The sequence below is a fragment of the Callithrix jacchus genome, chromosome X, assembly GCF_049354715.1.
Source record: "Callithrix jacchus isolate 240 chromosome X, calJac240_pri, whole genome shotgun sequence".
NCBI lineage: Eukaryota > Metazoa > Chordata > Mammalia > Primates > Cebidae > Callithrix > Callithrix jacchus.
In genome coordinates, this window is record NC_133524.1 from 97,693,556 (window position 1) to 97,719,843 (window position 26,288).

General features: G+C 42.5%; 3 protein-coding genes across 5 annotated transcripts; 2 read left to right on the forward strand and 1 right to left on the reverse strand.

The window, feature by feature from the left end:
* Positions 1-497: 497 nt before the first annotated feature.
* On the forward strand, positions 498-5,782 carry RPL36A (ribosomal protein L36a). 2 transcript variants are annotated; one of them, XM_002763091.7, is made up of 5 exons: positions 498-615; positions 1,030-1,135; positions 1,321-1,388; positions 5,159-5,281; positions 5,548-5,782. In XM_002763091.7, the coding sequence occupies exons 1-5, from the start codon at positions 505-507 to the stop codon at positions 5,566-5,568; spliced, it is 429 nt and encodes a 142-aa protein (XP_002763137.2). In that variant the 5' UTR covers positions 498-504; the 3' UTR covers positions 5,569-5,782. The 2 variants fall into 2 exon arrangements, with proteins under 2 accessions (XP_002763137.2, XP_054107394.1); XM_054251419.2 differs by having other exon boundaries at positions 556-694.
* GLA (galactosidase alpha) lies at positions 5,311-15,934 on the reverse strand. Its single transcript, XM_002763095.5, has 7 exons — positions 15,714-15,934; positions 11,369-11,543; positions 9,810-9,987; positions 8,846-8,937; positions 7,029-7,190; positions 6,328-6,525; positions 5,311-6,063 (listed from the first exon to the last, which is right to left on the reverse strand). Exons 1-7 carry the CDS (start codon positions 15,905-15,907, stop codon positions 5,773-5,775), a joined length of 1,290 nt encoding a protein of 429 aa, XP_002763141.2. The 5' UTR covers positions 15,908-15,934; the 3' UTR covers positions 5,311-5,772.
* A 291-nt stretch (positions 15,935-16,225) lies between these two features.
* Positions 16,226-22,189, forward strand: HNRNPH2 (heterogeneous nuclear ribonucleoprotein H2). 2 transcript variants are annotated; one of them, XM_002763090.5, is made up of 2 exons: positions 16,226-16,323; positions 19,987-22,189. In XM_002763090.5, the coding sequence occupies exon 2, from the start codon at positions 20,040-20,042 to the stop codon at positions 21,387-21,389; it is 1,350 nt and encodes a 449-aa protein (XP_002763136.1). In that variant the 5' UTR covers positions 16,226-16,323; positions 19,987-20,039; the 3' UTR covers positions 21,390-22,189. The 2 variants fall into 2 exon arrangements, with proteins under 2 accessions (XP_002763136.1, XP_008987855.1); XM_008989607.4 differs by having other exon boundaries at positions 16,226-16,311.
* The last annotated feature ends 4,099 nt before the right edge of the window (positions 22,190-26,288 follow it).

The window sequence follows — 26,288 nt, forward strand, 5'->3', positions numbered from 1 at the left end:
TACTTAGTTCATAATTGTACATTTATAAGCCTATTAGATTACTGTATTCCTCCCCTGGAACAGTGCCTGACACATACTGGACATTCAATAGCCATTTGTTGAATGGACCAACTGGCCATGTGATAACTGAACTGGAGCAATTTGCTCCCTCCTGGCCTTCACTGAACCAGCAGTTTGCTGTAAAAGGTGTTCCCAGTGACATTAAGGTGGAACAGGAATGGAACGTGGAGGTGGAGGACCCCTCCGTTCGACCCCAGTCCTGGCTTCCTTTGGGGACGGGAGGCCAGAGGATCTGGGAAAAGCACCGCTCCGTTCACTGAACGCTGCTACGTAGCAGCGTCTCTGAAAAGAGACAACGAGACGAAAAGTTGCAAAGCTGCGGGTCGGGAGGAAGTCTGGGCAAGAGGACCACCGTTTAGGCATAGTCCTTCCTTAAGCTCCAGCTAGCGGCTCCGAACTGAGTCCTCTCAACGCCGGAGGGCGCTGCGCTGAGCCTTACACTCTATGATTGCTCCTACGGACTCCCATGAGGAAGTGCGATCAAGAACCTCCTATATACTTCCGTTTCTGGTCCGGCCTCTTTCTTTCCGTGCCGGTAGCGCTCACGCAAAAATGGTAAATGATAGGAGTCTCTGGTTGGGGGCGTGGAACATCCAGCCTAATCTTTCCCCATTTCGTCGATGGTGCAGTGCCGGTATGGGTCCAGGCTCCTGTTTGGACTCGATATACCAGAGCAACCCAGTCTTGCTGGGACCAATCCTAAAGGGACCGGGCTGCCGGGCCAGGAACTGAAGTGATGGGTTCAGAGAGGTAGTTAGCCGGGGATGGAGTTAATAAGCTAGATCTCTTCTCTCTTTGGGCCTCGACGCAGGGAGGGAGCTCGGCTTGAAGCATATGGGGCTGGCCCACCCTTTAGTTAGAGGTAGCGTGTAGTGAGGGGTCCTCGTGGAGTGCCTCAGCTTTAGCTGAGTCAGGGCATTGTGCCATTGTGGTCAAATAACTGCACGTTCTGAACGGTTTCTTTTCTAGGTCAACGTTCCTAAAACCCGCCGGACTTTCTGTAAGAAGTGTGGCAAGCACCAACCCCACAAAGTGACACAGTACAAGAAGGGCAAAGATTCTCTGTATGCCCAGGGTAAGGTGGATTCCACATAATTTAGTGCCAATGTGGTGACATTTGTAGAGTAACATACGAGTCCAAATCTCTCCCCAACGCCTGGCTTGAGCGTTAATATTTATGCTGCGAAATTAAGATAAAACCTGTAAGACTTCCTTACTGATCTTCCGTATTTTATAACAAATACCAATTCGTTTTCCCAGGAAAGCGGCGTTATGACAGAAAGCAGAGTGGCTATGGTGGGCAAACTAAGCCGATTTTCCGGAAAAAGGTGAGTGGTAGGTAATTACTATTTGATATTTCCACTTAATTGCGGTAAGGATGTGCATTTGTTTCTGGTCCACACACTCCATGATACAGGGATAGCGTTAGTTTCAGCGAAGTTTTCACGGTTGACTGCAGTGAACTAGTAGGCAGTGAATCTGGGAATGCAACCCAGGTCTGATTAGTCCCTATTTCAGTGTTTACGGTTTTTTATCCTTTCCTTTCTGAAGAGGCAAAAAATCGAGGAATGTGCCCTGCTTTCCTAAGAATTGAAGTGTGAGTACACTGGTAAGTCCTTTAATTTGCCTTGTTCCTTATCTGTCATGTCAGAATGCTGGACTGTTGGTTGCACTAATAATTGTTCTATTGTTTCTCATCACAGAAACCTGCAGTCAGCTGCCTGTCTCATGAAGTCTTAAAACTCTCTTAAAATAGCCATTTAGGCCTGTCTGCTGGCCTACTAAATTCAGCATTCTGGAGTTTATTCTCAGACCTTAGGTGATTTGGCTAACCCTTAAAGTAATTAATTAGGACGATGCCTGGAGCAGAGCATTTCCTCCAACGCAGCCTTTCTTTTGGCACTTGGCTTCTTGTGCAGTTTAGCTCCAGAAAGTATTAAGCAATTCCTTCAGTGCTCATTTGGGTGTAGTAAGTCGTTTGATCTCAGGGTGACAGAAGGAGTGCATTTTTATACCTCTTCACATTTGGATAACTTTTTTTTTTGAGACAGAGTTTTGCTCTTGTTACCCAGGCTGGAGTGCGATGGCATGATCTCTGCTCACCGCAACCTCCGCCTCCTGGGTTCAGGAAATTCTCCTGCCTCAGCCTCCCGAGTAGCTGGGATTACAGGCACTCACCACCATGCCCAGTTAATTTTTTGTATTTTTAGTAGAGACGGGGTTTCACCATGTTGACCAGGATGGTTTCGATCTCTTAACCTCGTGATCCACCCGCCTCGGCCTCCCAAAGTGCTGGGATTACAGGCTTGAGCCACCACGCCCGACCACATTTGGAAAACTTTTTAAGAAGACAAATTGCGGCCCCACGCGCGCGTGCGGTGGCTCACGCTTATAATCCCAGCACTTTGGGAAGCCGAGGTGGGTGGATCACTAGGTCAAGAGATCGAGACCATCCTGGTCAACAAGGTGAAACCCCACCTCTACTAAAGATACAAAAATTAGCTGGACATGGTGGTGCGCGCCTGTAATCCCAGCTACTCGGGAGGCTGAGGCAGGAGAATTGCTTGAACCCAGGAGGTGGAGGTTGCGGTGAGCCGAGATTGTGCCATTGCCCTCCAACCTGGGCAATAAGAGCGAAACTCCATCTCAAAAAAAAAATAAAAAAGAAGACAAAGAGCTTCTAACTAGGTTTTGGCCTATTAAGAACTGCAAACTAGCAGCAGCAGCAGAACTCTGGCTAAAGGGGCAAGCTTATTAAAAAATTGAGTATTTAAAAATTGAGCTACCACATGATCCAGCAATCCCACTGCTGGGTATATACCTAGAAGAAAATGAATCAGTTTATCACAGAGATATCTGTATCCTATGTTTGTTGTAGTGCTGTTTCTAATAGCTAAGATTTGGAAGCAGACTTAGTGTCCATCAGGAGATGAATGGATAAAGAAAATGTATCTATATGCAATGGAGTACTATTCAGACATAAAAAGAATGAGAGCCAGTCATTTATAACAACATAGGTGGAACTGGAGATCATTATGTTAAGTGAAATAGGCACATTAAATACAAATATCACGTGTTCTCACTTGTGGGATCTGAAAATGAAAACAAGTGAATTTTTTTTTTTTTTTTTTGAGACGGAGTTTCGCTGTTGTTACCTAGACTGGAGTGCAATGGCACGATCTCTGCTCACCGCAACCTCCACCTCCTGGGTTCAAGCAATTCTCCTGCCTCAGCCTCCCGAGTAGCTGGGACTACAGGGGCGCACCACCATGTCCAACTAATTTTTGTATTTTTAGTAGAGACTGGGTTTCACCTTGTTGACCAGGATGGCCTCAATCTCTTGACCTCGTGATCCACCTGCCTCGGCCTCCCAAAGTGCTGGGATTATAGGCCTGAGCTACTGCGCCCTGCCAAAACAAATGAACTTGAACAGAGAGTAGGATGGTTACCAGAGGCTGGGAAGGGTAGTGGGGGGAGGTGGGGATGGTTAATGGGTTAAAAAAAAATAGAATGAATCAGACCAACTATTTCATAGTACAGCAGGGTGACTAAAGTCACTAATAACTTGGTTGCATATTTTAAAGTAACTTAAAGAATGTAATTGGATTGTTTGTACCTCAGAGAAAAAATGCTTGAGATGGTGGAAAAATTAGATGAGGCATATTTCCCATGTAAAAGAATTATGTGTGATTTATGTAGATACCCCATCCTCAAGGAGGGTACCTAACTACTACTCCTTAAGTTTGAGCTTTGCATGGTGACTTCCAAAGAGTATGGAAAAGAGAAGGGAGGGAAGAAAACTTTACAGTGGAGAAACCTAACAAGCACTACCTCAGCCAGGTAATCAAGGTTAACATCGACAGTAATGAGTCATCTTGATATATACCCTTGATAAGATGTGATGAAAATGACACTTAAACCTAAAACTCCATAAGCCCATCTAATCATGAGAAAAAATAAATCGCAGGAGGGGCATTTTACAAAATACCTGACCAGTAGTTCTGAAATTGTTAGAAAGTCTGAGAAATTGCCACAGCCGAAGGGGTATAGAGATGTGATGACTAAATGTTATGTGGTGTTCTGGATGGGGTCCCAGAACAGAAAAAGGACATTAGGGAAACATAAGGAAATACAAAAAAAAAATATGTACTTGAGTTAATAACGCATCAGTGTTGGTTCGTTAATTGCAACAAATGAGTCATACTAATGTAAGATGAGAAACTGGTTGTGAGGTTTAGAGAACTCTAGCATGTTTGAAATTTTTTGGTAAATCTAAAACTTGTAAACAATAGTTCTGTTTAAGTTAAAAGAACAAAAACGTTAAGTATTAGTGGAGAGAGGAGTTTGGAGTTAAATCCGTTGAATGTACATAAATTCTAGACATAATTGTAGGTAGTCTTGGAATTCAGTGATTTTTGTTTTTTTGAGAACAGTATTCACTCTGTAGCCCAGGCTGGAGTGCATTTTACCTCACTGTAACCTCCACCTTCCAGGTCCTTATTCAAGCAATTCTCCCTCCTGAGTAGCTGGGATTATAAGAACGCACCACCATACCCAGCTAATTTTTGTATTTTTAGTAGAGACGGGGTTTTACCATGTTGGCCAGGCTGGTGTTGAACTCCTGACCTCGTGATCCACCCACCCCAGCCTCCCAAAGTGCTGGGATTATAGGTGTGAGCCACTGTGCCCTGCTGAATTTAGTGATCTTTATAGAGACAGGTTTCTCACTGTGTTGCCCAGGCTGGTCTCAAACTCCTGGGCTCAAGTGATCCTCCTGCCTCAGTCTCACAAACTGTTGAGACTAAAGAACACAAGTTCAAGGTGGCAAAATGAGTTGCCCATTTGATAGGAAGCTCTAGGTTGTTTGACCTGAATGGGGTTTGGATTCAAACTTGTTAACAACTGGATGATGTGCCATCGTTGCTATTACCACATTTTCTCTTTATATTTTTTTTTAGTATACATTTTCTCTTGAATTCACTAAGTGGGGCAACTATTATTTGCAGTGCTTTGCTTTAAATAGTACTTAAAGTAGTCATTTGAAGAAAGTGATCTTCTGCAGTTATTTATTAAGGCTTTGATTTAATTTTTTTTCCAGGCTAAGACTACAAAGAAGATTGTGCTGAGGCTCGAGTGCGTTGAGCCCAACTGCAGATCTAAGAGAATGCTGGCTATTAAAAGATGCAAACATTTTGAACTGGGAGGAGATAAGAAGAGAAAGGTATATAATTATGGGTAGAAGGTGCAATCTTTTTCATATAGCTTTATTATGTGAAAAGGTGAACATTCATTCATAGACTAGGCATAGAGCTCAGGGGTAGTCCTCTAAAAATACTAGATCTGTGAGGTCTTTTGCTACAAGGAGGAAAGGAAGAATGAGGAAGCTTAATATAGCATGGTGAACATTTTAGGAACAGATAATGTTCTTGATGGGGCAGTAGTTTGTGGCAAAATACAAAACTGAACTTTTTTTCTGTTCTGTTACAGGGCCAAGTGATCCAGTTCTAAGTGTCATCTTTTATGAAGACAATAAAACCTTGAGTTTATGTTCACTTCATTTGTTTGCAGTTTATCTTTTGGGAGGGAATAAGCTTGAGCCATCAGCACAAATCTACCTATGGGGAAATTTATGCCTCTTCAAACTCCTGACCTCAAGTGATCTGCCTGCCACGGCCAGGCATGAGCTACCAAGCCTGGCCCAAAATAAATATTTTAAAGTAAATCTTGTAATGACCTCTGCATTGTATTTTCTAGCCGAAGCAAAACAGTGCCTGTGGGATTTATATGAGTTCTTAACCTTGTAGTCCATTCATAGAACCCTAGCTTCCTTTTCACTGGGAGATGCTGTGTGATGAAGCAGGCAGGATTACAGGCCACTCCTTTACCCAGAGAAGCAACTGCCATGGTATAAGAGCGAGGTCCACCAATCTCCTGCCGGTTTATTACAGCTACAGCCCAGGCTAAATCTGAGAGAGGTCGTTCCCATACTTCAAAGTTGTCTCCCTGAAAAACCAAGAAAATAAGTGTGATTGATTTGTAACTAGTGATAAGTGGCCCTGTTAGTTTGGCATTTATGCTTAATGTCAGAACTATCAAGCATTTGTAGGAAAAATTAAAAAAATCCTGCAGCATTATTTTAGAAATAATGGTTCTAGCAAAAAGCTTTATTACTGAAAGTAATAAGAGCAAAGGAAAAAATAGATTTAGGCCCAAGACAAACTTGGTATTGCGTATATAAACCATCTTAAAATATACACCCTTATTTACCTGTCTAAGCTGGTACCCCTGCTTGCCCAAGGGGTCCTGATTGATGGCAATTACATCCTTATCTTGAAGGAGAGCTTTGGCTTGAGGGCTGATGTGTCGGAGGTCATTAGACATGAATAAAGGAGCGGCCATGATAGCCCAGAGGGCCATTTGAGTTACTTGCTGATTCCAGCTGAGGCCAAAGTTGCCAATCACTAACTGAGACAAAGAATGAAATAATTTAAAGGAGAAGAGGAAACATTTTTTTTTTGAGACAGTTTTGCTCTTGTTGCCCCGGCTGGAGTGCAATGGCGTGATCTCGGCTCACCGCAACCTCCGCCTCCTGGGTTCAAGTAATTCTGCCTCATCCTGCTGAGTGGCTGGGACCACAGGCGTGTGCCACCACGCCTGGCTAATTTTTGTATTTTTAGTAGAGACGAGGCTTCACCATGTTGACCAGGATGGTCTTGATCTCTTGACCTCATGATCCACCTGCCTCGGCCTCCCAAAGTGCTGGGATTATAGGGGTGAACCCCCGTGCCTGGCCGGAAACATTCTTAAAGTTACCTAGATGACCCATATGGAGAAGCCATTTTCCACAGCATCCTGCTCTAAGCACTCTTACAGAAAGCCTCCTCCCAGGAACTTTACCTCTACCTTGAATGTCAAATAGGAAACAGGCCTATTGCAGGGTCTTGAACATGGAAGCCTCAAGTTTTTACCATATCTGGGTCGTTCCAACCCCCTGGTCCAGCAACATCAACAATTCTTTCCTGGTTAGAAGAGGTCCAGTCCAAGATACTCTTTATACTTTTCCAGGAATCATCAATGTCAGCATAATTTCGCCAGTGATTGCAGTACTGTCGGATTTCTGTGTAATTGGGCTGTGAAAACAGAGGCAACTCTTCTGTTTACTTTCTACCAACATCCTTGTGAGATGAAAATAGTCAAGTTTAAAGGAGGCACTTGTAGCCTTCTCTTGAGTTTACAGATTGAAGGTCTCCATGAGGAGGTTTAAACCCTTATTATAAGGAACTTTCACTGTAAGACGTTTGCTTCAGAAGTAGGCCATATAACTTGAAATCCCTTATAGTTACTTTACTTTTATAATCAGAACTAAAATGATCTTATTTATTTATTTATTTTTAAAGATGGGGTTTCACCATGATGGCCAGACTGGTCTTGAACTCTTGACCTCAGGTGATCCACCCACCTCAGCCTCCCAAAGTGCTAGGATTACAGGCATGAGCCACCAAGTCCGGCACTAAAATGATCTTAATGAGTAAAATTAAAAGGTGAAAAATTACATAGGACTCCATCAAGCATTAAGAAAACTTAAATCCTAGGCATATATTTTGTTAATGGACTAAAAAGTTTGTAGAGGCCAGGCGCAGTAATCCTAGCACTTTGGGAGGCCAAGGCAGGCAGATCGCCTGAGGTCAGGAGTTTGAGCCCAGCCTGGCCAACATGGTGAAACCCTATCTCTACTAAAAATGCAAAAATTAGCCAGATGTGGTGGCATGCACCTGTAATCGCAATTACCTGGGGCAGCAATAAGCTTGCAGTGCTGAGAGACAAAACCAGTGTAGCGAGGGAAAGAGCCATGACCCTTTGGACTTTGGGGAGGCAGGAAAGGGCTGGATTACTGGTTTGGTTTCATTCCAAGTGCAACTGGAAGCCAGTTAGGGTTTTAAGCAGGGAACTGATCATGCCATTTATATATATATATATATATATATATATATATATATTTTTTTTTTTTTTTGATACAGAGTTTCGCTCTTGTTACCCAGGCTGGAGTGCAATGGCGCGATCTTGGCTCACCGCAACCTCCGCCTCCTGGGTTCAGGCAATTCTCCTGCCTCAGCCTCCTGAGTAGCTGGGATTACAGGCACGCACCACCATGCCCAGCTAAGTTTTTGTATTTTTAGTAGAGACAGGGTTTCACCAAGTTGACCAGGATGTTCTCAATCTCTTGACCTTGTGGTCCACCCGCCTCAGCCTCCCAAAGTGCTGGGATTACAGGTGTGAGCCACCGCACCCAGCTGCTATATTTTTCATAACTGCTACATCTCGGGAATTTTTCTTTCTTAAAAAAACTGATATTTACATTTTAATAAGATAACTCTAGTGCTGCTTGGAAAATAGATGGGGGTGGGGACAGAGTGGAAGCAGAGAGATCAGGCTGTCATAGCACTCTGGGTGAGAGCCAATGGTAGCTTGGAAGGCCAAAGTACATGTAGTGGACATGGAAGGAAGTGGGCTGATTCAGGAGATATTTTAGAGATACTGGTGGAAGGACTGTTGATAGAAGGACATGAATGGTGAAATAAAGGGGAAGACACAAGGATGGCTTTCCAGGTGATGGTAGCTTAGATTGTAATTACAGCAATGGGGATGGTGAGAAGTGGTTGGTACCCCGGAGAGAAGTTAGGATGATATTAAGTAACAGTGGACTTTGAAGGAGACCTTGGTTTCCTTTGTTGTCAAGTTCTATCAATCAGTACAGTTCTATTGGATTCTGGGCTCACTATCTCACCTTTTGAAAGGGCCACATATAAAGAGGCCACTCACAGGAGTATACAATGCTTCTGCCAGTCCTATTCAGGGCCAAGGACATGTGTTTATAACCTGTATGAGAAAATAATAGGTAACATAAGGGAAAGAAATGAATTTCCAGCTTGGGTTGTATATATATATATATATAAATACATATATATTTTTTTTGAGATAGAGTCTCGCTGTTGTCCAGGCTGGAGTGCAGTGGTGTGATCTAGGCTCACTGCAACTTCCATTTCCCAGGTTCAAGTGATTCTCCTGTCTCAGCCTCCCAAGTAGCTGGGATTACAGGCACATGCCACCATGCCCAGCTAATTTTTGTATTTTTAGTACAGACGGGGTTTCACCATGCTGGCCAGGCTGGTCTCAAACTCCTGACCTCAAGTGATCCACCCACCTCAGCCTCCCAAAGTGCTAGGATTACAGGAATGAGCCACCGTGCCTGGCTGGGGCTGTATATTTTAAGAGGCTACCAGGAAGGTTCATGTTTAAACCAGCAGCAGGGACAGGCAGTTGTTCTGTGTTTGAATTATGTAAAGTACCTCCCAGACTTCTGGGATTGTTATGAGGAAGTAGTGCAGAGATGGTGTACATATTGAGGAAAGGCAGGAATGAAGATGCTTCTTTCTCTGTGACATACTGACAACCTGGACTCTCCTAAATGATGTTATAGAGAGTTATAATTATGAACTAATTAACTCTTAGAGCCTTCTTCAATTATAAGTGCCCAATATTAGCCATGGTTAGGCATGCATGGATTTTACATGAACGAACGAACAAACGAACGAATGAACTGAAAGAGAAGAGATGGGAGCTCTGGCACATGAATAATTATTTCCAGTATTGTGACAGCATATTTAAAATCTGAAGATTGGTTCTTTGGCTCAGCTACCTTGGCCTCAATGTTCTTTCCTTTGTGTCTAAATCTCTGGAATGAAACATACCATCTGCCAAACTTTCCAAACTGTCACAGTGACAACCATCAAATTTCAGCAGATCTACTCCCCAGTCAGCGAAGGTCTGGGCATCAATGTCATAGTATCCAAAACTCCCAGGGAAGCCTGAGCAGGTTTTATTTCCAACATCTGCATAAATCCCTAGCTTCAGTCCTTTGCTGTGAACCTGAAATGAGAGGGAGGAAAAGAGTCACTACTGTAGAAGGGCAAATCACGAGGTAGCAGAAAGAAAGAACCATTCCAGGCTGGGGGCAGAGACAAAGTTACTTCACCAGGTACTGGGGGCTTTTTCCGATAAACCTCCAAAATATCCAGATGAGTTTATTGGCAGACAAAGAATAAAAATCCCCCAGTTCTACTGAGCTAGTTCAAACTATGCATGTGAACTATAGCCCAGAACTGAGGAGAAAGCTAGCAGCCATGATAATCTTCCTAATGGGATCCTGAAAGCTACCTTTTGAGGGCAATGACAGACTGACCTTGACAAAGACTCTCCTTGACCAAACTTTAGACTTCTCTGATAAGCCTTGTTTTTGACTAGGCCTCCACCTTAGCCTCCTGTGTCTGTCCTAGAAAGCCCTCTTAGCAAGAATCCTGCTAAGTCAATCCTGCCACCGTTGATATCTGATCAAATTCCCTCATTCTCCACCCTTCATGTTTAAAGTCCATAGTCTGCCTTTAGCAAGAAGCTCCCTACCCTTAATGTCTTCTTATATATTCCAACCACTGACCCCCTCAATCTGCTCATTGGCTATAAATTTCCACCTGTCTTTGTTGTATTTGGAATTGAACTTGGCTCTTTCTTCTACTGTGGTAGTACTGAATAAAATCTGTCTTCATCATCTTTAACTAGTGTTGGACTCTATTTCTCTTCAATGATCTCTAGAATATTTTCCTTCTATCTTCTAAAATTGTAGTTTATAGTACCACTGCAATAGCTTCCCAAAGGTTATATGGAAATGCATGCACACATATGTCAAGAACCAAGTTCCTTTTTCCTTCTAGAGAGTTCAGTGGTTTCAGCAAAAGGAGAACTCCAAGATGGGCCTCAAGAGCTATTGCAAAACATTTGTCTGCTGATGGAATGCAAATTCCACCTGATAAGCCTTACAATTCAATGTTCAGATAACTGCCAGCTATTCTACTTTCTAAGTATCATGAGAGCTGTTTCTTTTTTTTCTTTTTTTTGAGACGGGAGTTTTTTTCCAGGCTGGAGTGCAATGATGCGATATTGGCTCACTGTAACCTTCACCTCCTGGGTTCAAGCGATTCTCCTGTCTCAGCCTCTAGAATAGCTGGGGTTACAGGCATGCATCACCACGCCCAACTAATTTTTTGTATTTTTAGTAGAGTTGGGGTTTCACCATAATGGCCAGGCTGGTCTCGAACTCTGGACCTCAGGTGATCCACCCACCTTGGCCTCCCGAAGTGCTGGGATCACAGGCGTGAGCCACCGGGCCAAGCCATGAGGGCTGTTTCTAAGCAAGCTTCTGTACAGAAGTGCTTATAGTCCTCTGAATGAAAAAGAACGTTATCTATAAACTCACATAATTAGCTAGCTGGCGAATCCCATGAGGAAAGCGCTGAGGGTCTGCCTGAAGTCTGCCTTCTGAATCTCTTTGGGGAGCCATCCAACAGTCATCAATGCAGAGGTAGTCATAACCTGCATCCTTCCAGCCATCTGAGACCAAGAGCTCTGCCATCTCCATAAAGAGCTTTTCACTGAAAAAAAAATCCAATAATCATTACAATTCATTAAGTGAACACTTAGGTACCTCCTATTTGTTAGACACCTTGGGATTTCACATTTTTTCCAACCCAGTAATAGTGTGGTAGTAATCACAAGCAATGTAAGGTAAAATGAATTGCTTTTCCAGATTTTCTTATGTCTCTCCTAGCCCCTTAATACTTGTATTCTAGAAACCCCAAACAAAATAGGAATGAGAAATATATGATGAAACTGGAAAGATTAGAACTAAGAAGACAGTTCAGTAAGGTAAGAAACTACAAAGTTAACATAATTAATAGCTTTTTTTTAGATATCAATAATAATTCTATTTCGAGAAAAAGATCCCATTCAAAGAACAACTGAAAAACCTAAAATGCCTGGAGATAAATTTAAGATATGTGCAAGGTCCATATGTCAAAACTATGATGTTCCTAAATGATTTGAATACATGGAAAAATATTATTTTGCTCTTGGATAAGCATACTCAATATTAAAAATAAGTTAATTCTCCCTACAATTCTTTATATATTTAACAAAACCCTTAACAAAGCCCAAAATTACTTAGGTTTTTTTTTTTTTTTTTTTTTGAGATGGAGTCTTCCTCTGTTGCACAGGCTGGAGTGCAATGGTGCCGTCTTGGCTCACTGCAACCTCTGCCTCCCAGGTCCAAGGGATTCTCCTGCCTCAGCCTCCTGAGTAGCTAGGATTACAGGCATGTGCCACCACGCCCAGCTAATTTTTTTTTTTTTTGAGACAGAGTTTCGCTCTTGTTACCCAGGCTGGAGTGCAATGGCGCGATCTCGGCTCACCGCAACCTCCACCTCCTGGGTTCAGGCAATTCTCCTGCCTCAGCCTCCTGAGTAGCTGGGATTACAGGCACGGGCCACCATGCCCAGCTAATTTTTTGTATTTTTAGTAGACACGGGGTTTCACCATGTTGACCAGGATGGTCGCGATCTCTTGACCTCGTGATCCACCTGCCTCGGCCTCCCAAAGTGCTGGGATTACAGGCATGAGCCACCGCGCCCGGCTTGTATTTTTAATAGAGACGAGGTTTTGCCATTTTGGCCAGGCTGGTCTTGAACACCTGGCCTCAAGTGATCCACCTGCCTTGGCCACTCAAAATGCTGGGATTACAGGTGTGGGTCACCTGCCCAGCTTCCAAAAGGGCTTTTTAAGAAACTTGGCTCAATGTTACAAAAAGTTCACCTAATGGATTACATACATGCACATTCATTAAAAGATAGAGGAAGGCCAGGTGCAGTGGCTCATGCCTGTTATCCCAGCACTTTGGGAGGCCAAGGCGGTTATATCACCTGAGGTTGGGAGTTCAAGACCAGCCTGACCAACATGGAGAAACCCCTTTGCTAGTAAAAATACAAAATTAGCTGGGTGTGGTGGCACATGCCTGTAATCCCAGCTATTCGGGAGGCCGAGGCGGGAGAATCACTTGAACCTGGGAGGTGGAAATTGTGGTGAGCTGAGATCATGCCGTCGCACTCCAGCTTGGGCAACAAGAGTGAAACTCTGTCTCAATATATAGTGCAGTACTATTAGCACTATAATACACAGAGTAATGGAATTAAACAGAAAGTTTAGAAAGAGGTCCTTCTAGCCATCTGATACCATGGGACTTATTATTTATTAAACGTGGCATTTCTTATAGAAGAACAAAGTTCAGATGGACTAAAGATTTAAATATTTTAAGAATCAGGCTGGGCGCGGTGGCTCAAGCCTGTAATCCCAGCACTTTGGGAGGCCGAGGTGGGCGGATCATGAGGTCAAGAGATTGAGACCATCCTGGCCAACATGGTGAAACCCCATCTCTACTAAAAATACAAAAAAAAAAAAAAAATAGCTGGGCATGGTGGTGTGTGCCTGTAGTCCCAGCTACCTGGGAGGCTGAGGCAGGGGAATTGCTTGAACCTGGGAGGCGGAGGTTGCAGTGAACCGAGATCGCGCCACTGCACTCCAGCCTGGCGCCTGGCGACAAAGCAAGCCTCTGTCTCAAAAAAGAATTAAAAAAATACTAGTAAGAAATGCATATGAGTATATGATCTTCATGTAGGAAAGGACTTGCTCAGCATGACCCCAAAGTCAGAAATCAGAAAGGAAAAATCAATGTGTTTCATTGCATAAATATCAAAACCAACACAAAGAAAGAACCACCGTATTCATAAGGTATGACAGACCGAAAAAAGAAAAAAGAGGCCTGGCTTGGTGACTCACGCCTGTAATCCCAGCACTTGGGGAGGCCAAGGTGGCCAGATCAGTTGAGTCCAGGAGTTCAAGACCAGCTTGGGCAACATAGTGAAACCCCGTCTCTACTAACAATACAAAAATTAGGCGTGGTGGTGGGCCTGTAATCCTGGCTACTCGGGAGGCCAACACATGAGAATTGCTTAAACCCGGGAGGCAGAGGTTGCAGTGAGCTGAGATGGTGATATTGCACTCCAAACTGGATGACAGAGTGAAACCCCATCTCAAAAAATAAAAAAAAAGTGTAATTTGCCCAATGTCATAGGCCTAAGTAACAATGAGGTAGAAATTTGAGCCCAGGCTGGGTGCCAGTCTTGCCATTAGCCAAACATGACATAAATATGATCCAATTTTTATGGAAAATAATAAAGAAATCTATGTTTTCATTTATATAGAAAACAACTGCAAGAATGTATATTAACATTTTAACCATGATTATTTCTGGTGGTGGAATGATGGAGGGAAATCTTTATTTTCATTATGCTCTTTTTTATCTACATTTTTTTACAATGACCATGCATTAGTGTTTTTTTTTTTTTTTAGTAGTTTAAAAAGACGGGGTTTCACCATGTTGGTCAGGCTGGTCTTGAACTCCCGACCTCAGGGGATTCACCTGCCTTGGCCTCCAAAGTGCTTGGATTACAAGCATGAGCCACCACGCCTGGCCTTTTTTTTTTTTAGACCATGCATTAGTTTTATAATCAGATGCAAATACCACACACCCAAAAAAAATCCGTGATGGGCAAAATTGCCACACATACTGTACCACAGGGTCACATGAAACTTAGAAGGCCAATTTCTTCTGTGACGTCTGACCAACATCCTGACTTCATCTCTAAAGATATTCATAGGAATAACTTATGGACACAGAAATGTACTGTGACTGCTACCTTTTAACAATATCTATCTATTCTTAACCTTTTAAGAATCACAGAGCCCTTTGAGAATCTTAAGAAAAGTAAATATCCTCTCTCCAAAAAAATACACATATTCATTCAGATTTGCAGATTTACATTCATTTTCCCATCGATTCCAGGTTAGGGAACATTTGCTCTGTACATGCAATTAATGGTCAAGCGCGGTGCTATGTACTTTAAAGAGGTTTTCTCATTGAAAATTCACCTTTGTGAGATAACAACTATTTTACAGGTCTTTTTTTTTAATTAGCTCCCTGAAATTAAAAGGTTGTAATCCCAATTTACAGATAAGAAATTTGAGGGTCAGATACGTTCAATACCTACCTAATTCAGCCTCAACCCTCACCCAAAGGTGTAAATAATGTATAAAGTGCCTCCATGTCAACCTTTCAGCCTGATGCCATACTCACGGGCGAGGTGGGAGAGATCTCAGCGACGTTACGGTCTCTCTAAGTCCTTCGAGATACTGCCGAGAAACCCACGACCCCAAAAGGAGAAAAAATGGCATAAATCTTAGTCCCTGATCCCTCCTATCCACCCTACATGTTCTCACGGTTAGCACCTGGCAGAGGAAGAGCAAACGTTCCCAAGAAGGGTCTGAGTAGAACCGGGCAGGGCTACTTTGGGCACACTGCCCTATGGGGTAGCCCTGCTCTGCAAGGAGCAGTAAAAAAAAAAAAGAGAGAGAACCGGGCAGGGAGAGAGAGAAAAGAAAAGAGAGAGAGAGAAAGGGGGGAAGGGAGAGAGAGAGAAAGAGAAAGAGAGAGAGAGAGAAAAGGGGCCGCTGGCCGGACTCCCACCTCAGGAAAGGTCGCACACAGAAAGTTTAGGACCAGTCCCGATTCGGGACAGTTTGCTGGGGATAAAAAAGCAGCAGCAGAGTCGGGTCAGGGAGCTCTCCCTCGGGCTCAACTGTTCCGGTTGAGACCCTCCAGTACCCCAAACACATGGAAAAGCAAAGGGAGTGGGGTACCCAATATCTGATACCTGATGCAGGAATCTGGCTCTTCCTGGCAGTCAAGGTTGCACATGAAGCGCTCCCAGTGCAGCCAGCCCATGGTAGGCGTCCTCGCCAGTCCATTGTCCAGTGCTCTGGCTACAGGGATGTCCCAGGAAACCAGGGCCAGGAAGCGAAGCGCAAGCGCGCAGCCCAGCTGTAAGTGTGGGTTCCTCAGCCGCATCGTCACGGAGATCGGACAGCATAGATTGCCGCGGGTAACCAGGGCTTTTAAGTTTAACCTCAGAGGCGGACCAATCACCGATGACTTATTAAATAATGACGTTATTGTTTCTCAGGCAACTGGGACGGTTATCCCCAGAGGTGGACCAATAATCAGTCACGTAAGACGTTCCGCTAACCAATCACCCTCTTCCTTTCTTGATATTGACCCGCCCCATTTCCATACCAGAAGGAAGTGCGGCACCTTAGTGATCCCGAGTTTCAGCCGAGAGTTGCTCACGTGACCGAGATCTCACATGACGTAGGTGCTCACGTGATTACTCGCTTACGTGAGCAGAAGTAGTTCTGGTCGTCGTCTACCGTCTCGCTATAGCCGTTTGAGGGAAGAAGGAGGAAAATTACCCGGTATCGTTAGAGGTTGGTGTGTGGGTGGGAACTGGGGACCCAGGGGTGGTGATGATGAAGACCAAAGCGGGGTTCGGGGGCCACCTCCGCCTCTTTCGTTCTCTGCTTTCCCCTCCCCCCCTCGCGCTCTCTCTCTCCTCCCCCCATCTCAGTGCCGGGAAGCCGCCTGTGCTGCGCCTGGTGGGGAAATGGTGGACGTTCATGACTGTGTATGTGTTTTTGTATATCTGTCTGTCTGGGCCGGTCTCGGGGGACCCCTAAGGGTGACTGTAAGGGGAAAAACGTTTGAAAACCACGGCCCCGAGTTAAGAAAAACAGATAATGAAAATAGTGGTCTGCGTGCTGGTCTATCCATTCAGGGACTCAGCCTCCACACTGCCTGATTGTCTGTAGGGGAAGGCCCCAAGTGAATTTTATCTGTAGAGTCACATCTAGGCAAATGCGTGCTTGATAGAGGCGCCCAATAAATTACTTTACTGAATTGAGTATTTGAATACTGTTTATTTTTCTGCTGATAGCAACAATATACATACTCAATTTCGAACATTTGAAAAATAACAATATAATATAAAATTTTAAAATACAAGTAATTCACCCGGAGACGACTAAACCTTATGTCATTACAGTTTTTTTTTAAAACGTGTGTAACACGCATATAAATACACAGATTCTTAACTCACAAAGAGTCGTGGTTCCCACTTTAGCCAACAGTTCCGATGGCCTTCCCAGGAGATGCAGTAATGAAGTAGAACCTCCCTGCCCCTATAGAGAGGCTCTTAAGGAATAGAGTATTAAATGGGACGGGTTATCCCAGGGATAAGGCAAGCAAAAAAACAAAACAAAACAAAACAACAACAACAACAACAAAAAAAAACAGCTGCAAAATGAGATTAAAAAAACAGCCTGTAAATCTGTCATTGAGACCTTAGGATGGTTAATAGAAAACCTGTTATCACTGCAGATGCAGTGTGGTAGGCACATAATAGGGAATCGGTAAATGTTGCATTGTTTTCTCGGTGTAGTTTTATGGCCATTATTACACTTTGTACTTTGTTTCTAAGAGGCCCAATGTTCCCAGATCATATCAGATAAACCATCTACATAGAAAATTAGAAAATTTTGTAAAATTTGCTATACCAAATCTCAGAAATGCAAACATTTTAATTTGTTTTTAATTTTTAATTAGTTACTTTTTTGCTAAAGTAAAATAATTATTTCTGTAGAAAATTAAGACTGCATAAAAAAATTGGAAAAATAGCATGGAAAAGCCATAAACCTATCGCTCAGAGTAACCACTAATATGTTCTTTCTAACTTAAAAAAAAAAACCCCGAATTTAAAGTACGGCGAATTTAAAGAATGAAACTGTATAGAAGTATATAGGGTAAAAATCGAAAAGCCCACTGCACTCCCCCTATCCTCCACTGTTCTCAAAAACGAGTTTGCTCCCACATCATCTTTTATTTATTTACATATATATGCATGCTAATCTTTTAATATAAGTAGAATCATACTATGTATATTCTTTAATATATTTTGGAGATCTTTCTGGGTCAGGGCAGATAGTTTTTTTTTTTTTTTAATGGCTACATTGCATTGTTTTAAGGATAAAGTATAATTCATTCAGCCATTCCTCTAATGATGGCTATTTAGGTTCCCCATTTTTCCCCATTACTAACAGTGCTGCAAGGAACATTTGTAAGTATTTCTGTTGACTAGATTCCTGGAAGGATTCTAGCCATGTCAAAGGCTATGGAAACATGTATTTTTTACATAGTTGAGATTGTAAAGCAGCTGTGCTCTTGGGTCACTTACAGTTATACCATAAGTAATTTCTCATGTTATTAAATATTTTTGTAACTTTTAAAATATGTGATATTCCAGTTTTTTTTAATAAAGTACTTTTCATAGAATATATTGCTCCATAAATCTTTGTCTGAGTTTCATATCATCTCCTTAGGGCACATAACTGAAATGTATTTGCTGTCAAAAGGTGTCATACATATTATCAAATTGCTTTCAGAATATAGTGGGATTTATCAAAAAGGAAATAGTTTATATCAATTGTAACTCCTCTAGTAGTGTATTAGTTTGTGAACCCTGGGTAGCACTGATTTACGGTCACTGTTTAATTTCCATTATCTTGATGGGTGAAAAATAAGGATTAGTTCTGGTTTTAACTTGCTGGAAATTGATGAAATTTGAATATTTCCAGATAACTCTCCTGTATCCTCCTATACCTATATTCTCCCATACTTAATCTGTTATCAAGTCCCACAGATTCCACTTTTTTTCAGTATGTGTGGATCATATCTTTTCTCCATTTTACTCCTGTTGCTTAGACAATTCCTTTAACATATCTTTAAGAGACTAGTTTTTTTTTTGAGACCTTTTGCATTGAAAGAGACGAGTTCTAACTAATTAATCTCAGTAGTTTCACCTCAACCCCCTTCTGTTTTAGTGCCACACTGTTGCCAGGGTGATCTGCCTGAAAGGGTTTTGGTGAAGTCACCCCACATACTCCCCAGTTTAAAAGTCTTAAAAGGTGTTTAGTGTTTGTATATGAAAGTCTTTGGGATCTGATCTATGCCTTGCCAGCCTTTTCTCTTGCTTTTCCCTCTCCTGATTGTGCTTCATCATAATATAAAAAATTTTGTTTATGGATCCCTAGACAGGTTAGTCTGTTTCATTTAACCATTTGGCCTCCAAACAATAGAACTGATCAACTGCTCCCTCCTTAATACTGTGCTTACACCTCACCCAGAGGGTCATGGCAATTATAATGTCTATTTGCATTTATGTCTTTAATAATTACATACAATCCCCCTGTAGGACCATAAGCCCTTTGTGGGCTTATTGATTCTTGTATGCTAGAGCCGAGTATTGGACTTGGCAACTACAAGATGTTTCTAAAATGAATGTGTGAATTCCCAATAATGTCTTTTTTTCATTTATCTCTGAAGCCTAAATATATCCCTGATTTTATTGATTTGCCTACATTTTTATATAAGGATATTATATAAAGAACTTATATAACTTGTGTTTTGTGTTTTAATTATTGTTTAATCTTTTGATCTAGTGAAGTTTTTTATGTTTATATATTCAGATATAGCCATCTTTTATTTGTTGACATCTCCCATTTATTTGTTGCTGTTAATTTTTTTTTTTTTTTTTGAGATGGGATTTTGCCCTGGTTGCCTAGGCTGGAGCGCAGTGGTGTGATCTTGGCTCACTGCAACCTCTGCCTCCTGGGTACAAGCAATTTTCCTGCCTCAGCCTCCTGAGTAGCCGGGATTACAGGTGCCCACCACTATGCCCAGCTAATTGTATCTTTAGTAGAGATGAGGTTTCACCACATTGACTAGGCTGGTCTCAAACTACTGACCTCAGGTGATCCACCTGCCTCGGCCTCCCAAAGTGCTGGGATTACAGATGTGAGCCACGGTGCCTGGCCAATTGCTGTTAATTTTTAATGGTATCCAACACGTAATAGGCATTGAATAAATAACTGTTAAAAAATGAATGAGTTAAAAATTTGGTGAATTCTTTTTTGTTTATACAGATGTCTTACAGCAAAGCTGTCAGCATAATTGAGTTTTCTATTAATAGTTTGCTTTTCTCTTTTACTGTATTAGCATTTTTCCATGACAGTAGTCTTCTAATTTTTTTTTTCCAGCTACACCAAAATTGTGTTGAGCCAAACTTGCCACCAAGAGCCCAACAGTCACCATGATGCTGAGCACAGAAGGCAGGGAGGGGTTCGTGGTGAAGGTCAGGGGCCTACCCTGGTCCTGCTCAGCTGATGAAGTGATGCGCTTCTTCTCTGATTGCAAGATCCAAAATGGCACATCAGGTATTCGTTTCATCTACACCAGAGAAGGAAGACCAAGTGGCGAAGCATTTGTTGAACTTGAATCTGAAGAGGAAGTGAAATTGGCTTTGAAGAAGGACAGAGAAACCATGGGACACAGATACGTTGAAGTATTCAAGTCTAACAGTGTTGAAATGGATTGGGTGTTGAAGCATACAGGTCCGAATAGCCCTGATACTGCCAACGATGGCTTCGTCCGGCTTAGAGGACTCCCATTTGGCTGTAGCAAGGAAGAGATCGTTCAGTTCTTTTCAGGGTTGGAAATTGTGCCAAATGGGATGACACTGCCAGTGGACTTTCAGGGGCGAAGCACAGGGGAAGCCTTTGTGCAGTTTGCTTCGCAGGAGATAGCTGAGAAGGCCTTAAAGAAACACAAGGAAAGAATAGGGCACAGGTACATTGAGATCTTCAAGAGTAGCCGAGCTGAAGTTCGAACCCACTATGATCCCCCTCGAAAGCTCATGGCTATGCAGCGGCCAGGTCCCTATGATAGGCCAGGGGCTGGCAGAGGGTATAATAGCATTGGCAGAGGAGCTGGGTTTGAAAGGATGAGGCGTGGTGCCTATGGTGGAGGGTATGGAGGCTATGATGACTATGGTGGCTATAATGATGGATATGGCTTTGGGTCAGATAGATTTGGAAGAGACCTCAATTACTGTTTTTCAGGAATGTCTGATCATAGATATGGAGATGGTGGGTCCAGTTTCCAGAGCACCACAGGGCACTGTGTACACATGAGGGGGTTACCTTACAGAGCCACTGAGAATGATATTTATAATTTCTTCTCACCTCTTAATCCCATGAGAGTACATATTGAAATTGGACCCGATGGCAGAGTTACTGGTGAGGCAGATGTTGAATTTGCTACTCATGAAGATGCTGTGGCAGCTATGGCAAAAGACAAGGCTAATATGCAACACAGATATGTGGAGCTCTTCCTAAATTCTACTGCAGGAACAAGTGGAGGGGCTTATGATCACAGCTATGTAGAACTGTTTTTGAATTCTACAGCAGGGGCAAGTGGTGGCGCTTATGGTAGCCAAATGATGGGAGGGATGGGCTTATCCAACCAGTCTAGTTATGGCGGTCCTGCTAGCCAGCAGCTGAGTGGTGGTTATGGAGGTGGTTATGGTGGTCAGAGCAGTATGAGTGGATATGACCAAGTTCTCCAGGAAAACTCCAGTGACTATCAGTCAAACCTTGCTTAGGTAGAGAAGGAGCACTAAACAGCTACTCTAGATATAAAAGCTGTACATTTATGGGAGTTGAATAGAATGGGAGGGATGTCTAGTATATCCAGTATGATTGGCATATGGGAAATATTATTGATACTGATCACTCTTGGTCAGCTTCTCTTTCTTTATCTTTCTCCTTTTTTAAGAAAACAAAAGTTAAGTTTAACAGTTTTGCATTACAGGCTTGTGATTCATGCTTACTGTAAAGTGGGAGTTGAGATTATTTTGAAACTTCAAGTTCAGTAATTTTGAACACTGAAACATTCATCTAGGACATAATAACAAAGTTCAGTATTGACCATAACTGTTTAAACGATTTTTAGCTTTTCTCAAGTTAGTTATGTTGTAGGAGTGTACTTAAGCAGTAAGCTTATTTAGGTTAATGCAGTTTCACTTATGTTAAATGTTGCTCTTATACCACAAATACATTGAAAACTTTGGATGCATGTTGAGAAACATGCTTTTCTGTAAAACTCAAATATAGGAGCTGTGTCTACGATTCAAAGTGAAAACATTTGGCATGTTTGTTAATTCTAGCTTTTTGGTTTAATACTCTGTAAGGCACGTGAGTGTACACTTTTACTTTTTTTTTTTTTAAAGGATACGGGACAATTTTAAGATGTAATACCAATACTTTAGAAGTTTGGTCGTGTCGTTTGTATGAGATTCTGAGGCTTTGGTTTAAATCTTTCCTTGTATTGTGATTTCCATTTAGATGTATTGTACTAAGTGAAACTTGTTAAATAAATCTTCCTTTTAAAAACTGGAAAAAATCTTGCTCTGATTTTTATTATGTTCTGTCATATGGGCACACTGATTTTATAATTCCCTCTTAAAAATTTTAATTTAAAAATTATATTTACATCTTTATATGTTCATTGTTGCATATATCATTAGTTATTTCTAAGATACATCCCTAGAAATGGGATTGCTGAGTCAAGGATATACCCATTTTTAAGGCTTGTGATTTGTGTTACCAGAAAGATTCTGGTACTTTATCTTTCTACCTAGAGGACTGTGTGTTTTATTTTTCCCCCTCATACCCTCCTTATTGATGTACGTTAGTTTTTTTGATCTTTGCCAGTTTGTTAGTTGAGAAATGATATCTTTGCTATTTTAATTTGTATTTCTTTGATTAATATTAAAGTTGAACATTTTCTTTAAAAAAAACTTATTACCATGTCTACAGGACTGTTGAACTACTTTTGGAGACTGTTCTTACCAATATAGTATTCTCTAAAATCCAAAGAAGTGAAAGCAAATAAATAATCCTTTTTATTTCACCACAAACTAGAAGGCACCTTTGTATGTTAAAAAAGAAGTAGGCTTACAATTATTATGTGTTGAAAACAAAACATAAAAATGAAGCAGGCTTATGTTATGGCAATAAATTATCTCTTCCATGAATTTATTAGTAGAGTCTCTAAACACTCCCAGGTGTTTTTTAGGGCATCTAAAGCTTATCTTAAACCAGTGGTTCTCAAAGTTTCATGTGCATCAGAATCATCTGCAGGGCTTACTTAAACATTCATTTATAGGCTGCATCCCTAGAGTTTCCAGTTCAGTAGTTTTGGGATGTTGCTTGAGAATGTGCTGATGCTGCTGGTCTCAAGACCATGTTTTGAGACCCATCACAGTTCCCCAAACAGCAACTTTAAGGAGCAGCTTCCTTTATGATCCCTGATTTCCTCCCCTTTGTTCCTGTAACAAGTAGTTTAAATTTTCTATTAAAGTCTCAATCACGTATTTACAATGCCTCAGACCTCCCAGGATTCTGAGAACCCGTGGTATCATGCTGATATCTTAGATTTCTGTCTGAACCACAGTGGTTATTAACAATTCCACACCTCAGTGACCTTCAGGTCCTGATGTCCCTCTGATCAGTACCAGCTGTACCTTGAACTACAGATCTCTTTGTAGATTTGACCACTTGGGAACTGGATTGCTCTATGTGGGCTGTTTACGGCTTGAGGGCCAGAGAAATGAGATGGGAGGCAAATACCAAGTTGGTATTACCCGACTCCGTTTCATTCAGGAAATGAAAATCAATTCCAAAAACTCATTCAAGCCAAAGGTGCAGTGGGACATGATTTGAGATTCTTTGCTGACTTCTAATTTTTATCACAGCTCTCAGGAGAGCAAGAAATCCATTTTGACTCCTATCGTGTTGAGTCAGTCCTTGTCCTTCAGGAAGCCTTTCTTGGAGGGTAAACAAGTAGGTGTTTTTTGCCTTTCCAGGCTACTCAGTTAATTTTCTAGAAGTTTCTCTGGATCTGGGCAAAGATTCTCAAGTTAGCCACTAGATGGCACCAAATCTCAGGAAACAATAGACGGCTCCTGTGGTCTTAGATGTTGGCTTACTTCGCTGGATAAGAAAACTCAGAAGGTCTCTGAGGAGCAAATGAGAGAACCTGGAGAAGGTCAGTGGTCAGCAATAGAGGTATGCAAAGGGACAGCAGTACAGCTGGTGTGCACATGCGTGTACACACCACCACTTGTGCTCCAACATGCAAATCTAACACTATCCAGGAAAGTTTGCTGGGAGTAGAGCGGGCAGCCCACCAACAACACCCCAAAACACTGAGTCGGGGATTTATTTTCATCTGCGTTTGTCACCCACTTGGCACGATTAGGCAGAAAATTTGCATCCACAATTATCGTGGCCTAAGAGTATCGGATGGCTTCTGCTAGTGGTTCTCAGGGTGTGGTTCCTGGATCAGTAACAGCATGAACCTACACCTCATGCAATACGCAGATTCTTTTTGCGCACCCCCCTGCCCCCTTTCCCCCAACGAGTGAATCAGAAACTGTGGGGGTGGAGCCCAGCAAACTGTATTTTGCTTTTTGTGTTTTTCTGAGACAGGATCTTGCTCTGTTCCCCAGGCTGGAGGGCAGTGGTGTGATCTCGGCTCAGTGCAGCCTTGAAATCCAGGCTCAAGTGATCCTCCCACCTCATCCTCTCAAATAGCTGGGACTACAGGCAAGTGCCACCAAGCCCGGATATTTTTAAAAATTATTTTTGTAGAGACAGGATCTCACTATGTTACCTAGGCTGGCCTGGAACTCCTAGTCTCAAGAGATTCTCCTGTCTCAGCCCCTCAAAGTGTTGGGATAACCAGTGTGAGCCTCTCTCCAGCCAATAAGCTGTGTTTTAACAACTGCTCAGGGTGGTTCTGCAGCAGGAAACTACTGGCTAATGGATGCATGGATTCCGTTATCCACCCATTCATTGATTTCTGCTTTCACTCAGCCAACCCTAAAGGAGGTAATCAAAACAGAGACAATCCCATGTGTAACATGGCATATCTTCTCTGCCTTCTCTACCCAGCCAAGTTAGATGAAAATGCATTGTGAATGTGTTTATAAATCAAGCTCCTTTTCCATCAGGTAGAATTCCTAGCATTGTTAGCAAAAATGAAGATTTTTCCAAGATGGGCCTCCAGGGCTATTGCAAAACAGCTGCTGATGGAATGAAATTCCACTTGCTGTGCCTGATATCAGGCTGGGAGTGTCACAAGAGGCCTTTACAAGCTGCTCCCACACTGACCAAAATTGTCTTCTTGTGAGTGCAAAGCAGGCACGTATAAGGGGCCCCTGGGTTAGCATGGTACAGGATTCCACTGGGAAGGTGAGGGATCATTGTCTCAGGGGAGTGTTGACTAACTGGGTTGGTGGTGCAGGGGTTAAAGAATTTTCCTAGACAGTTGTATGTAGAGACAGGCAGATTTATTAGAGAAAGGAAAATACATTGCGAGAAGGCAATGGACATCCTGCAAGAGAGGAGCCGATTGCAAAGAAAACAAAGGCTTGCTGGAGATTTTATAGGATGGTTTTTGGACTGATTGAGAAACCCAAGGCAGTAGAAAGCTAACTTGCATTCTTCTGTCAGTTGGGCTGTTTGAAAAATTGAGGCGCTTGATAGTAAGCAGGAAGTTTGTGAGTTATGTACACTATCTGTACAGGAAGCCACATGTCCTGGGCTATAAACAAAAGCAGACCTATGGCTTATCTGCTTCCGCTTTTTGTTTATATGTTCTGGACCATGAAGAAAGACTTATAACTTACTTGTTTTCTCTCTTTGCCTTCCGCTGCTCCAGCCAGCCTGACTCCTTTTTTCTAATTAGGACTCCACAGTTATGTGCCTGTGCCGGCAGCCTGTGAATGGATGCTCCCACCACCCCCATCACAGCAATGGTCAGCATAGATAAATGCACACAGAACACATATTGCTCTGGCCCTCTTAGAAGAGAATGTTAGGCTTCTGAAAGAAGAGATAAGTACTGAGAGGCAACATCTAAGAATCACAATAATATATTCAGTAATTATTTTCGGAACCACTGACCTATTCTAATGTTCTGACCGATACATTCTTTAGAACATCTACTCGTACGTTCCAAGGACCCTTTTTCTAGGGTCCCTTTTCTCCCTCTATCCGTTTTCCTGTTCCCCCTCTTTTGCACAGGGCATGTTTCACATATACAAGATGTCTTTACATGTCATCCCACTTTAGAGATGAGGAAATTGAGTCTCAGGAAGGGCAAACATCAACTTTGTTTTGGGGAAAAGGCAGGAAGCTAGAGGGGAGGAGGAAATGAGCTCTGGTGAAGGAGAAAGGCCATGGCTGGGATCCGAATGGGGTGGTGTAAGGGTACCCGTGCCGCAGGATCTGTGGGGTGAGGGTGGCGGTGACCAGCGCTGGGACCAGTTCCTCCTCTCTTGCTCCCAAGCCCACAAGAAGGCAGGGAGAAAGGGTGAGGTAGGCGGCTTTGGGAGAGTGGACAGAGTTTGGGAAGAATCCATCCCTCCTTCTCCACGGCGGCTTTCCCGAGACCCTCACACAGCGCCCTCCATCTCCCCGCCCTAGTACATTTC